The sequence below is a fragment of the Lithobates pipiens genome, unplaced genomic scaffold, assembly GCF_037356315.1.
Source record: "Lithobates pipiens isolate NorthernLeopardFrog02 unplaced genomic scaffold, aLitPip1_a1.2 Scaffold_30, whole genome shotgun sequence".
In the NCBI taxonomy this organism is placed as follows: domain Eukaryota; kingdom Metazoa; phylum Chordata; class Amphibia; order Anura; family Ranidae; genus Lithobates; species Lithobates pipiens.
This window is the reverse complement of record NW_027507791.1, coordinates 8,598,910-8,613,275: the sequence shown is the minus strand read 5'-3', so window position 1 is coordinate 8,613,275 and position 14,366 is coordinate 8,598,910. Positions and strand designations below refer to the sequence as shown.

The 14,366-nt window shown below is 51.9% G+C and overlaps 1 protein-coding gene across 1 annotated transcript in view; it reads right to left on the bottom strand.

Moving 5' to 3' along the window:
- The window catches only part of ISM2 (isthmin 2), a 14,363-nt gene extending 1,186 nt beyond the window's left edge, over window positions 1-13,177 (bottom strand). Inside the window, exons 1-5 of the mRNA XM_077463597.1 lie at window positions 12,961-13,177; window positions 2,094-2,240; window positions 614-896; window positions 249-386; window positions 31-105 (exon numbers count right to left, since the gene is read on the bottom strand). Of these exons, the coding sequence (XP_077319723.1) occupies window positions 31-105; window positions 249-386; window positions 614-896; window positions 2,094-2,240; window positions 12,961-13,050 (733 nt within the window). The 5' untranslated portion in view covers window positions 13,051-13,177. The remainder of the gene's footprint in view (window positions 1-30; window positions 106-248; window positions 387-613; window positions 897-2,093; window positions 2,241-12,960) is intronic.
- Window positions 13,178-14,366: the final 1,189 nt, after the last annotated feature.

Sequence of the window (14,366 nt, the reverse complement as noted above, 5' to 3'; positions counted from 1 at the left end):
TATAGAACAGGAAGGCAGTAGAAGTCTCACCATTATCTGGAGCTGGAGTTCCCCTGCTGGCCAATGTCTCCCACAAGAGGGTGGAGTTCTCTGTGTTGTCCTCCCCTGCGGAGTCACAAAGTAGAAGTCATATAAAGGGGCACCCCAGGGAATAACTATAATATCACATCACTGAGCACCAACACAGACATTCCACATCAAAAGTAATAGGCGGAGCTGGGAAGTGGGGGCGGGGTCACAAAGCTCACCTGGGCACGGCAGCAGGTCACATACACGGGATTCGGTGGCACTGCAGGAATATCCACAGGAGCGCGTGCGTTTCTGGCTGGGGTGACCGCAGGTAGCGCTACATGGAGACCAAGAACTCCACTCTTCCTCCTCGTAATCTGCCCAGCAACAACAAAAGCTTGTCATACATTACCCTAAAAGGGGGGGGAACAAACTTCATGACTGGGAGGAGTCAGACCCCATGCCTCATACCTCCCCTCTACGTTACTCAGTAGTGGGAGGAGTCAGGCTCCAAGTCTCATACCGCCCCCTCTGTCACCTTTCAGTGGGAGGGGTCACAGTACTCCCATCCTTGGGGGGTGATTGGGGTATTCTGGAGACTCACCGTAATGATATTTGTCCTCCGAGATCCAGTTCTCTCCATTGGGATCTCGCCCGCTCAGGATGTTGTCCTCCCATTCATACTGCGAGGAATAGTCGCCCACAATCTCTGACCCCGAGGGGCTTGGGGTGGAAGTCTCCCCATCAGGGATGTCATTGTACTCCCAGAAGAGAGGCCAGAAGAGCTCGTGCTGAGACACCCAATCCGGGTCCGCCCAGTCCGTCCGCGTATCCGACAAATCCAATTCCACCTCTGCCTGAGACGCCGGATCCACCTCAATCGTCACCTGGAGAACAAGAACCGCAACAGTGAACCCGAAATACACACCGTGACATCACCGCTCTCTGGATATAAGATATATTATACAGGAGTGACGTCACCACTCTCCGTATATAAGATATATTATATAGGGGTTGTGACATCACCGCTCTATGGATATAAGGTATATTATACAGAAGTGACATCACTGCCCTCAAGATATGTTACACAGGAGTGATATCACTGCTCACCAGATATAAGAAATATTATATAGGAGCAGTGGCAGCTGGTGGTATATTTCTGGGGGGGAGGCAAAAAATGCACCCACAGCCAACGTATTCACAACCTGCTTCCTGATTGGCCGGGAGGACATTCAGTGTAAAGTAGGCAAATCTTCATTCGCTATGATCACACAACTGGGTGGGCTCAGAGTACACCCTTTTGTGAAGGCTAGTAGAGCCTCTAGCTCTGATCACATGCTTCAAACCCCCCCACCCCATTCCGTTCTCCAGATATAAGATATAATATACAGGAGTGACATCACTGCTCTCCAGATATAAGATATATTATACAAAAGTGACATCACCGCTCTCCGGATCTAAGATATATTATACAGGAGTGACATCACCGCTCTCCAGATATAAGATATATTATACAGGAGTGACATCACCACTCTCCGGATATAAGATATATTATACAGGAGTGACATCACCGCTCTTCGGATATAAGATATATTATACAAGAATGACATCACCGCTCTCCGTATACAAAATATATTATACAGGAGTGACATCACCGCTCTATGGATATCTATCAAGATGGTGGTATATTTCTGGGGGGGGCAGCAAAAAATGCACCCACAGCCAATGTATTCACGATCTGCTTCCTTATTGGCCAGGAGGACATTCAGTGTGAAATAGGCAAATCGTCATTCGTTATGATCACACAACTGGGTGGGCTCAGAGTACACCCTTTTGTGAAGCCTATTAGAGCCTCTGGCTCTGATCACATGCTTCAAACCCCCCCACCTCATTGGAATCCATGTGTCCGCCATTCTGTATGTAGATGAGGGGGTCGGACGCATGGATAGGGGGGCAGCGCCTGTGTAAGAGGAGTGACATCACCACTCTCCAGATATAAGTTATATGGTCCCGTTGGTTATGGTTTTTGCTGTGGTGATGGTTCAGTGATGTCCCCCCATTGGTTGGCTGTGTTGGGATCTCACCTGGATGTTGGGGTTCTCAGAGGTCAGGTTGGCCCCAGACAGGCTCTGCAGGTCCAGGATGAATGGCGCCGCCTCCTCCTGACTCCGGTCCGTCCCGTGTGATGTCTGTTCTCCGCTCCCTGGGTTCACCTCTGATCTCTGTCTGTCCTGTACAGAGAGGGCAATATCAGCACTCGTCCCAGGAGCTTACACTCTAATCCACCTCAGGTCAGCTGATACAAAGTACTTGTCGCAGGAGCTTTCAATCCAAGCCCACAGCTTAGCTGGACATATCAGGAGAAGAGAAATGACAGAGACTGGAATCCCTCCAAACCACTATGAGAGTACCAGGACCACCTATCCATTGTCATCATCTTCACCATCACCCTCTCTACTGTCATCACCATCCCCCTCCATCATCCCCATCACCTTCTCTACTGTCATCACCATCCTCACCCTCTCTACTGCCATCACCATCCTCCATCATCCCCATCCTCACCCTCTCTACTGTCATCACCATCCCCACCATCACCTTCTCTACTGTCATCACCATCCCCCTCCATTATCCCCATCCTCACCATCACCTTCTCTACTGTCATCGCCATCCCCCTTCATCATCCCCATCCTCACCATCACCCCCTCTACTGTCATCCCCATCCCCCTCTCTACTGTTATCACCATCCCCCTTCATCATCCCCATCCCCACCACCACCCTCTCTACTGTCTTCATCATCCCCTCTCTACTGTAATCACCACCCCCCCTTCATCAACCCCACCCCCCTCTCTATTGTCATCACCATCCCCCTTCATCATCCCCATCCCCACCATCCCCCTTCATCATCCTCATCATCACCTTCTCTACTGTCATCACCAACCCCCTTCATCACCCCCATCCCCACCATCACCCTCTCTACTGTCTTCATCATCCCCATCCCCACCATCCCCCTCTCTACTGTCATCACCATCCACCTTCATCATCCCCATCATCACCCTCTCTACTGTCATCACCATCCCCCTTCATCATCCCCATCACCTTCTCTACTGTCATCACCACCCTCCTTCATCATCCCCATCCTCCTCTCTACTGTCATCACCATCCTCCATCAACCCCATCCCCACAATCACCCTCTCTACTGTCATCTCCATCCTCCATCATCCCCATCACCCTCTCTACTATCATCACCATCCCTCTTCATCATCCCCATCCTCACCATCACCCTCTCTACTGTCATCACCATCCCCTTCATCATTCCCATCCTCACCCTCTCTACTGCCATCACCATCCCCTTCATCATCCCCATCCTCACCCTCTCTACTGTCATCCCCACCATAACCCTCTCTCCAGTCATCACCATCCCCCTTCATCATCCCCATCCCCACCATCACCTTCTCTACTGTCATCACCATCCTCCTTCATCATCCCCATTCCCACCATCCCCCTCTCTACTGTCATCACCACCCCCTTCATCATCCCCATCACCTTCTCTACTGTCATCACCATACCCCTTCATCATCCCCATCCCCACCATTCCCCTCTCTACTGTCATCACCATCCTCCTCCACCATCCCCATCCTCACCATCACCCTCTCTACTGTCATCACCATCCCCCTTCATCATCCCCATCCTCATCATCACCTTCTCTACTGTCATCACCACCCCCCTTCATCATCCCCATCCCCCTCTACTGTCATCACCATCCCCCTCTCTACTGTCATCCCCATCCCCCTTCATCATCCCCATCCTCACCCTCTCTACTGCCATCACCATCCTCCATCATCCCCATCCTCACAATCACCTTCTCTACTGTCATCACCATCCCCCTTCATCATCCCCATCCTCACCATCACCCTCTCTACTGTCATCACCATCCCCCTCCATCATCCCCATCACCTTCTCTACTGTCATCACCATCCTCACCCTCTCTACTGCCATCACCATCCTCCTTCATCATCCCCATCCTCACCCTCTCTGTCATCACCATCCTCCTTCATCATCCCCATTCCCACCATCACCCTCTCTCCAGTCATCACCATCCCCTTTCATCATCCCCATCCACACCATCACCTTCTCTACTGTCATCACCATCCTCCTTCATCATCCCCATTCCCACCATCCCCCTCTCTACTGTCATCACCACCCCCTTCATCATCCCCATCCTCACCATCACCTTCTCTACTGTCATCACCATACCCCTTCATCATCCCCATCCCCACCATTCCCCTCTCTACTGTCATCACCATCCTCCTCCACCATCCCCATCCTCACCATCACCCTCTCTACTGTCATCACCATCCCCCTTCATCATCCCCATCCTCACCATCACCTTCTCTACTGTCATCACCACCCCCCTTCATCATCCCCATCCCCCTCTACTGTCATCACCATCCCCCTCTCTACTGTCATCACCATCCCCCTTCATCATCCCCATCCCCACTCTCTCTACTGTCATCACCATCCCCATCCCCACCATCACTCTCTCTACTGTCATCACCACCCCCTTCATCATCCCCATCCTCACCATCACCTTCTCTACTGTCATCACCATACCCCTTCATCATCCCCATCCCCACCATTCCCCTCTCTACTGTCATCACCATCCTCCTCCACCATCCCCATCCTCACCATCACCCTCTCTACTGTCATCACCATCCCCCTTCATCATCCCCATCCTCACCATCACCTTCTCTACTGTCATCACCACCCCCCTTCATCATCCCCATCCCCCTCTACTGTCATCACCATCCCCCTCTCTACTGTCATCACCATCCCCCTTCATCATCCCCATCCCCACTCTCTCTACTGTCATCACCATCCCCATCCCCACCATCACTCTCTCTACTGTCATCACCATCCCCCTTCATCATCCCCATCACCTTCTCTACTGTCATCACAATCCCCCTTCATCATCCCCATCCTCACCCTATCTACTGCCATCACCATCCTCCATCATCCCCATCACCTTCTCTACTGTCATCACCATCCCCCTTCATCATCCCCATCCCCCTCTCTACTGTCATCACCATCCCCCTTCATCACCCCCCTCTCTACTGTCATCACCACCCCGCTTCATCATCCCCATCCTCACCATCACCCTCTCTACTGTCATCACCCCCATCCTCACCTTCTCTACTGTCATCACCATCCCCCTCCATCATCCCCATCCTCACCATCACCCTCTACTGTCTTCATCATCCCCATCCCCACCATCCCCCTCTCTACTGTCATCACCACCCCCCCTTCATCATCCCCATCCCCACCAACCCCCTCTCTACTGTCATCACCATCCCCCTTCATCATCCCCATCCCTCTCTCTACTGTCATCACCATCCCCCTTCATCATCCCCACCATCACCCTCTCTACTATCATCCCCATCCCCACCATCACCTTCTCTACTGTCATCACCATCCCCCTTCATCATCCCCCTCCCCACCATCCCCCTTCATTATCCTCACTATCCCCTTCATCATCCCCATCCTCACCATCACCCTCTCTACTGTCATCCCCATCCCCCTCCATCATCCCCATCCTCACCCTCTCTACTGTCATCACCATCCCCCTTCATCATCCCCATCCTCACCATCACCCTCTCTACTGTCATCACCATCCCCCTCACCTTCTCTACTGTCATCACAATCCCCCTTCATCATCCCCATCCTCACCCTCTCTACTGCCATCACCATCCTCCATCATCCCCATCCTCACAATCACCCTCTCTACTGTCATCACCATCCCCCTTCATCATCCCCATCCTCACCATCACCCTCTCTACTGTCATCACCATCCCCCTCACCTTCTCTACTGTCATCACCATCCCCCTCCATCATCCCCATCCTCACCATCACCCTCTACTGTCTTCATCATCCCCATCCCCACCATCCCCCTCTCTACTGTCATCACCACCCCCCCTTCATCATCCCATCCCCACCAACCCCCTCTCTACTGTCATCACCATCCCCCTTCATCATCCCCATCCCTCTCTCTACTGTCATCACCATCCCCCTTTATCATCCCCACCATCACCCTCTCTACTATCATCCCCATCCCCACCATCACCTTCTCTACTGTCATCACCATCCCCCTTCATCATCCCCTCCCCACCATCCCCCTTCATTATCCTCACTATCCCCTTCATCATCCCCATCCTCACCATCACCCTCTCTACTGTCATCCCCATCCCCCTTCATCATCCCCATCCTCACCCTCTCTACTGCCATCACCATCCTCCATCATCCCCATCCTCACCATCACCTTCTCTACTGTCATCACCATCCCCCTTCATCATCCCCATCCCCACAATCACCTTCTCTACTGTCATCACCATCCCCCTTCATCATCCCCATCCTCACCATCACCCTCTCTACTGTCATCACCATCCCCCTTCATCATCCCCATCACCTTCTCTACTGTCATCACAATCCCCCTTCATCATCCCCATCCTCACCCTATCTACTGCCATCACCATCCTCCATCATCCCCATCACTTTCTCTACTGTCATCACCATCCCCCTTCATCATCCCCATCCTCACAATCACCTTCTCTACTGTCATCACCATCCCCCTTCATCATCCCCATCCTCACCATCACCCTCTCTACTGTTATCACCATCCCCCTCCATCATCCCCATCACCCTCTCTACTGCCATCACCATCCTCCATCATCCCCATCCTCACCCTCTCTGTCATCACCATCCTCCTTCATCATCCCCATTCCCACCATCACCCTCTCTCCAGTCATCACCATCCCCTTTCATCATCCCCACCCCCACCATCACCTTCTCTACTGTCATCACCATCCTCCTTCATCATCCCCATTCCCACCATCCCCCTCTCTACTGTCATCACCACCCCCTTCATCATCCCCATCCCCACCATCCCCCTTCATCATCCCCATCCTCACCATCACCTTCTCTACTGTCATCACCACCCCCCTTCATCATCCCCATCCCCCTCTACTGTCATCACCATCCTCCTTCATCATCCCCCTCTCTACTGTCATCACCATCCCCCTTCATCATCCCCATCCCCACTCTCTCTACTGTCATCACCATCCCCCTTCATCATCCCCATCCCCACCATCACTCTCTCTACTGTCATCACCACCCCCTTCATCAGCCCCATCCTCACCATCACCTTCTCTACTGTCATCACCATCCCCCTTCATCATCCCCATCCCCACCATTCCCTCTCTACTGTCATCACCATCCCCCTCCATCATCCCCATCACCTTCTCTACTGTCATCACCATCCTCACCCTCTCTACTGCCATCACCATCCTCCATCATCCCCATCCTCACCCTCTCTGTCATCACCATCCTCCTTCATCATCCCCATTCCCACCATCACCCTCTCTCCAGTCATCACCATCCCCTTTCATCATCCCCATCCCCACCATCACCTTCTCTACTGTCATCACCATCCTCCTTCATCATCCCCATTCCCACCATCCCCCTCTCTACTGTCATCACCACCCCCTTCATCATCCCCATCCTCACCATTACCTTCTCTACTGTCATCACCATCCCCCTTCATCATCCCCATCCTCACAATCACCTTCTCTACTGTCATCACCATCCCCCTTCATCATCCCCATCCTCACCATCACCCTCTCTACTGTTATCACCATCCCCCTCCATCATCCCCATCACCCTCTCTACTGCCATCACCATCCTCCTTCATCATCCCCATCCTCACCCTCTCTGTCATCACCATCCTCCTTCATCATCCCCATTCCCACCATCACCCTCTCTCCAGTCATCACCATCCCCTTTCATCATCCCCACCCCCACCATCACCTTCTCTACTGTCATCACCATCCTCCTTCATCATCCCCATTCCCACCATCCCCCTCTCTACTGTCATCACCACCCCCTTCATCATCCCCATCCCACCATCCCCCTTCATCATCCCCATCCTCACCATCACCTTCTCTACTGTCATCACCACCCCCCTTCATCACCCCATCCCCCTCTACTGTCATCACCATCCTCCTTCATCATCCCCCTCTCTACTGTCATCACCATCCCCCTTCATCATTCCCCATCCCCACTCTCTCTACTGTCATCACCATCCCCCTTCATCATCCCCATCCCCACCATCACTCTCTCTACTGTCATCACCACCCCCTTCATCAGCCCCATCCTCACCATCACCTTCTCTACTGTCATCACCATCCCCCTTCATCATCCCCATCCCCACCATTCCCCTCTCTACTGTCATCACCATCCCCCTCCATCATCCCCATCACCTTCTCTACTGTCATCACCATCCTCACCCTCTCTACTGCCATCACCATCCTCCATCATCCCCATCCTCACCCTCTCTGTCATCACCATCCTCCTTCATCATCCCCATTCCCACCATCACCCTCTCTCCAGTCATCACCATCCCCTTTCATCATCCCCATCCCCACCATCACCTTCTCTACTGTCATCACCATCCTCCTTCATCATCCCCATTCCCACCATCCCCCTCTCTACTGTCATCACCACCCCCTTCATCATCCCCATCCTCACCATCACCTTCTCTACTGTCATCACCATACCCCTTCATCATCCCCATCCCCACCATTCCCCTCTCTACTGTCATCACCATCCCCCTCCACCATCCCCATCCTCACCATCACCCTCTCTACTGTCATCACCATCCCCCTTCATCATCCCCATCCTCACCATCACCTTCTCTACTGTCATCACCACCCCCTTCATCATCCCCATCCCCCTCTACTGTCATCACCATCCTCCTTCATCATCCCCGTCTCTACTGTCATCACCATCCCCCTCCCCACTCTCTACTGTCATCACCATCCTCCTTCATCATCCCCATTCCCACCATCCCCCTCTCTACTGTCATCACCACCCCCTTCATCATCCCCATCCCCACCATTCCCCTCTCTACTGTCATCACCACCCCCCTTCATCATCCCCATCCCCCTCTTTACTGTCATCACCATCCCCCTTCATCACCCCCCTCTCTACTGTCATCGCCACCCCCCTTCATCATCCCCCTTCATCATCCCCCTCTCTACTGTCATCACCACCCCCCTTCATCATCCCCATCCCTCTCTCTACTGTCATCACCATCCCCCTTCATCATCCCCACCATCACCTTCTCTACTGTCATCACCATCCCCCTTCATCATCCCCCTCCCCACCATCCCCCTTCATTATCCCCATCCTCACCATCACCCTCTCTACTGTCATCCCCATCCCCCTCCATAATCCCCATCCTCACCATCACCCTCTCTACTGTCATCACCATCCTCCTTCATCATCCCCATTCCCACCATCCCCCTCTCTACTGTCATCACCACCCCCTTCATCATCCCCATCCTCACCATCACCTTCTCTACTGTCATCACCATACCCCTTCATCATCCCCATCCCCACCATTCCCCTCTCTACTGTCATCACCATCCCCCTCCACCATCCCCATCCTCACCATCACCCTCTCTACTGTCATCACCATCCCCCTTCATCATCCCCATCCTCACCATCACCTTCTCTACTGTCATCACCACCCCCTTCATCATCCCCATCCCCCTCTACTGTCATCACCATCCTCCTTCATCATCCCCGTCTCTACTGTCATCACCATTCCCCTCCCCACTCTCTACTGTCATCACCATCCCCCTTCATCATCCCCATCCCCACCATCACCTTCTCTACTGTCATCACCATCCCCCTTCATCATCCCCATCTCCACCATTCCCCTCTCTACTGTCATCACCACCCCCCTTCATCATCCCCATCCCCCTCTCTACTGTCATCACCATCCCCCTTCATCACCCCCCTCTCTACTGTCATCACCACCCCCCTTCATCATCCCCATCCCTCTCTCTACTGTCATCACCATCCCCCTTCATCATCCCCACCATCACCTTCTCTACTGTCATCACCATCCCCCTTCATCATCCCCCTCCCCACCATCCCCCTTCATTATCCTCACCATCCCCTTCATCATCCCCATCCTCACCATCACCCTCTCTACTGTCATCCCCATCCCCCTCCATAATCCCCATCCTCACCATCACCCTCTCTACTGTCATCACCATCAACCACCACCCCCACCCCCCCCTCCCCAATCCATCACCACCCCCACCAACCACCCACCCACCACCCCCCACCCCCACTCCCCTCCACATCCCCATCACCTTCTCTACTGTCATCCCCATTCCCACCATCACCTTTCTCTATCTCCCCCCTTCTTCATCCCTTCCTCACCATCACCTCTCTACTGTCATCACCATCCCTTTATTCAATCCCCATCCTCACCATCACCCTCTCTACTGTCATCACCATCCCCCTCCATCATCCCCATCTCTACTGTCATCACCATCCCCTTTCATCAATCCCCATCCTCACCATCACCCTCTCTACTGTCATCACCATCCCCCTCCATCATCCCCATCTCTACTGTCATCACCATCCCCTTTCATCATCCCCATACCCTTTTTTAGGGGGGAGAAGGGGGGGCATGACATACCCCAGTACATAATCCTCACCATCCCCATCTCCACATCCCCCTCCTCACCATCACCCTCTCTACTGTCATCATCATCCCCACCCTCCCCCACCTCTCTACACTGTCATCACCATCCCCCTTCAACATCCCCATCTCTACTGTCATCACCATCCCCTGTCATCATTCCCATCCTCACCATCATCTTCTCTACTGTCATCACCATCCCCCTTCATCATCTCCATCCCCACCATCACCCTCTCTACTGTCATCACCATCCACCTTCATTATCCCCATCCTCACCATCCCCCTCCATCATCCCCATCCTCACCATCACCCTCTCTACTGTCTTCATCATCCCCAACCTCACCATCACCTTCTCTACTGTCATCACCATCCCCCTTCATCATCCCCATCCTCACCATCACCCTCTCTACTGTCATCACCATCCCCCTTCATCATCCCCATCCTCTCTACTGTCATCACCATTCCCCTCCATCATCCCCATCCTCACCATCACCCTCTCTACTGTCTTCATCATCCCCATCCCCACCATTCCCCTCTCTACTGTCATCACCACCCCCCTTCATCATCCCCATCTCTACTGTCATCACCACCCCCCTTCATCATCCGCATCCCTCTCTCTACTGTCATCACCATCCCCCTTCATCATCCCTATCCTCACCATCATCTTCTCTACTATCATCCCCATCCCCCTTCATCATCCCCATCCTCACTATCTCTTCTCCTATGGTAGTCATAGAAGCTTCAATTTTATCTGATCAAAACAATCAAATCTGCAAAGTGAAGAGTCACAACTTTACTTCCCACCGATTCACATTTAATTTCCATCAGACTGAGCTGATTGGCCGGGGAGGAATATAATTGATCATTATGCATTCATCACTGAGATAATTCACTTGTGAATACGTTCCATTTCCATCCAACAGATTATGAGATCAATGATGGAAGTAGACATGTGATCAATCCACTTCCCTGTGTCCCATCCATCCATCATATCCATCCATCCTATCCATCCATCCAATCATCCCTCCTATCCATCCATCCAATCATCCCTCCTATCCATCCATCCATCATATCCATCCATCCAATCATCCCTCCTATCCATCCATTTATCCAATCATCCCTCCTATCCATCCGTCCTTCCTATCCATCCATTTATCCAATCATCCCTCCTATCCATCCATCCATCCAATCATCCCTCCTATCCATCCGTCCTTCCTATCCATCCATCCAATCATCCCTCCTATCCATTCATCCATCCAATAATCCCTCCTATCCATCCATCCAATCATCCCTCCTATCCATCCATCCATCATATCCATCCATCCAATCACCCCCCCCCCCCCCCATCCAATCATCCCTCCTATTAATTCACCCATCCACAGAAGAGATCAAATAGGAAGGAAATCAATCATTTGTCAAAGAATGCGTATCCACCTCATCCTCATTACCATCACCCCTTCATCGTCCTCTCTACTGTCATCATCATCCTCACTAAAATTTATCATCCTCATATTTATCCGCCCTACTGTCATCCCCCATCCCCCTTTATCATCCTTATCATTATCCTCTATTCTATCATCACCATCACCCCCTTCATCATCCTCATCATCACTCCTTCTGTCATCCTCATCATTATTTACCTTCCTAATTGATCCTCTCTACTGTCATCATCCTCAGTATCAGTATTCTGTATACTGGTATTCCCATCATTATACTCATCCTCATCATTATTCTCTGTATTTTCATCATCCTCATTATTTATCATCTGCATCTTTATCTTTTCCACTGTCAACATCCTCATCCTTATCAGTATTCTCTATACTTGTATGCCCATCCTCACCATCATTATACTCATCCTCATCGTGATTCTCATCTCTATCCTTTCTACTCTCATCATTCTCAATTATCATCCTTATCACTATCCTCTACTGTAATCACAATCCTCATTATCCCTATTATTCTTTGTATTGTCATCATCATCTTCACCACTTTCTACTGTTACATCATCCTCATCGTTATTATTTAGCATCCTCATTTGTGTCTTCTCTACTATCATCATACTGATCCTCATCATCACATTTGTCTATCATTGTACATTATCCCTGTCATCTGAACATCCTTCTCTATCCATTATTATCTTCCCCATCCTCAAATGTTTTCCTCTCTTTCCTTAATCATCCTCATCACATGTCTTCATCATCATCCTCATCACATGTCATCATCATCCTCATCACATGTCATCATCATCCTCATCACATGTCATCATCATCACATGTCATCATCATCATCCTCATCACATGTCTATCCTCAGGCACTCCCCCCACCCCTCTCTCTCCGGACGGATTCGGAGTGTTAAGTCTGTAGCGGTCGGTATTATTATCCCGGGTTGGTGTAGCGCTCACCTGGTGGGGCCCCGAGCGGGCGGGAGGGGCCCCCGGGAGGGTCTCCAGTCGGCAGCTCAGGAAGAAGAGGATGAGGACGGCGCCCCACATCACTGATCACCCGGCCGGGTCACTCTGCGCCCATCTCTGCGGGCGGGGCGGGGTTAGGCAGGCTGACGTCATTCTCGGGGGGCGGGCCAGAATACACGGAGAATGGATCACGTGTGCCGGAGGATCGCTCTGCCGACCGGAGATAAGGGAATCCTGAGAAAGGATCCCTCCCCTCCCCTCCCCCAACACTGACCACAGAGTCCCGGTCTATATCGTCCTCTGCTGGGAGAAGATCTCTGTGACCCGGGGAGGAGCCGCTCTGTCTGCTGCCTGTGACCCCGCCCACACATGTGCTGGGGGGGCGGAGCTGGAGCTCCCAGTGGGCAAGCCTTAAACTGTCGAACCGCCCAGGTCTATCCTCGGGGGCGGAGCTGGAGCTGTCAGTGCGCAAACCTTAAACTGTCTGTAGGTGGAGCGAAAAGAGGCAACACTGCCAATCAGCTCCTGCTATCAATTTCTGGGGGGGGGGGTTAATGTTGTGGTATGTGCATTGTGCGTCATGGCTGGATCACTTCCTCTGGCACACTGTTAGCTCACTGGTCCATTAAATAAGATCTTCGTTCTCCTTCCAATTGAGGTTTGGTGGAACAGTGGGATTGGCGCGGAGGGAATAATATTTTATCCAAAGCAACCAATCACTTTCTTCTTTTATTCTCTGTGAAAGTAAAGTAGAGCTTCTACTTGGTCGGTACTACCCATAAGACGCAGTGAAAAACAATTCCTTTCTACAGGGACTAATCACACTTCCCCCCACATTGCACTGGGATAAGAGCTTATAGGATCAATAAAATGCTATGGAGGAGCTGGCCCAGCACAGACAATAACTAGACACTTCCAGAGGAAGCGGTAAAGGGGAGAAGCAGAAAAGCTGAGAAGCTGGGCCAGCACATATAGTGGAAACTTCAAGAAAAGGGGAGGGGAGTAGATGGGTCAGCATGGACAGTAGATACTCCCAGAAGAAGGGTGAAGGGCCGAGGAGCTGGGCCAGCCCCTATATTGGACACTCCCAGAAATGGGCGGGGACAGTAGATGGGTCAGCACAGACACTCCCAGAAGGAGGGCAGAGAGGTGAAAGGAAGCACAGACACCCCTGGAAGAGGAGAGAGAGAGAGAGGTGAGGGGTGGAGGAGCTGGGCCAGCACATGTAATAATTAGACGCAGAGGGGGCTGGGCAGAAATGAGACACTATAAAATAAAGGACAAGAAGGTGAGGGGCAGAGGAGCTGAGCCAGCACATACAGTAATAACAAACTCTCCAAATAGATAACAGTGAAGGGCAGAACTAGGCCAGCACAGGAAAAGGGAGGGGCAGAGCA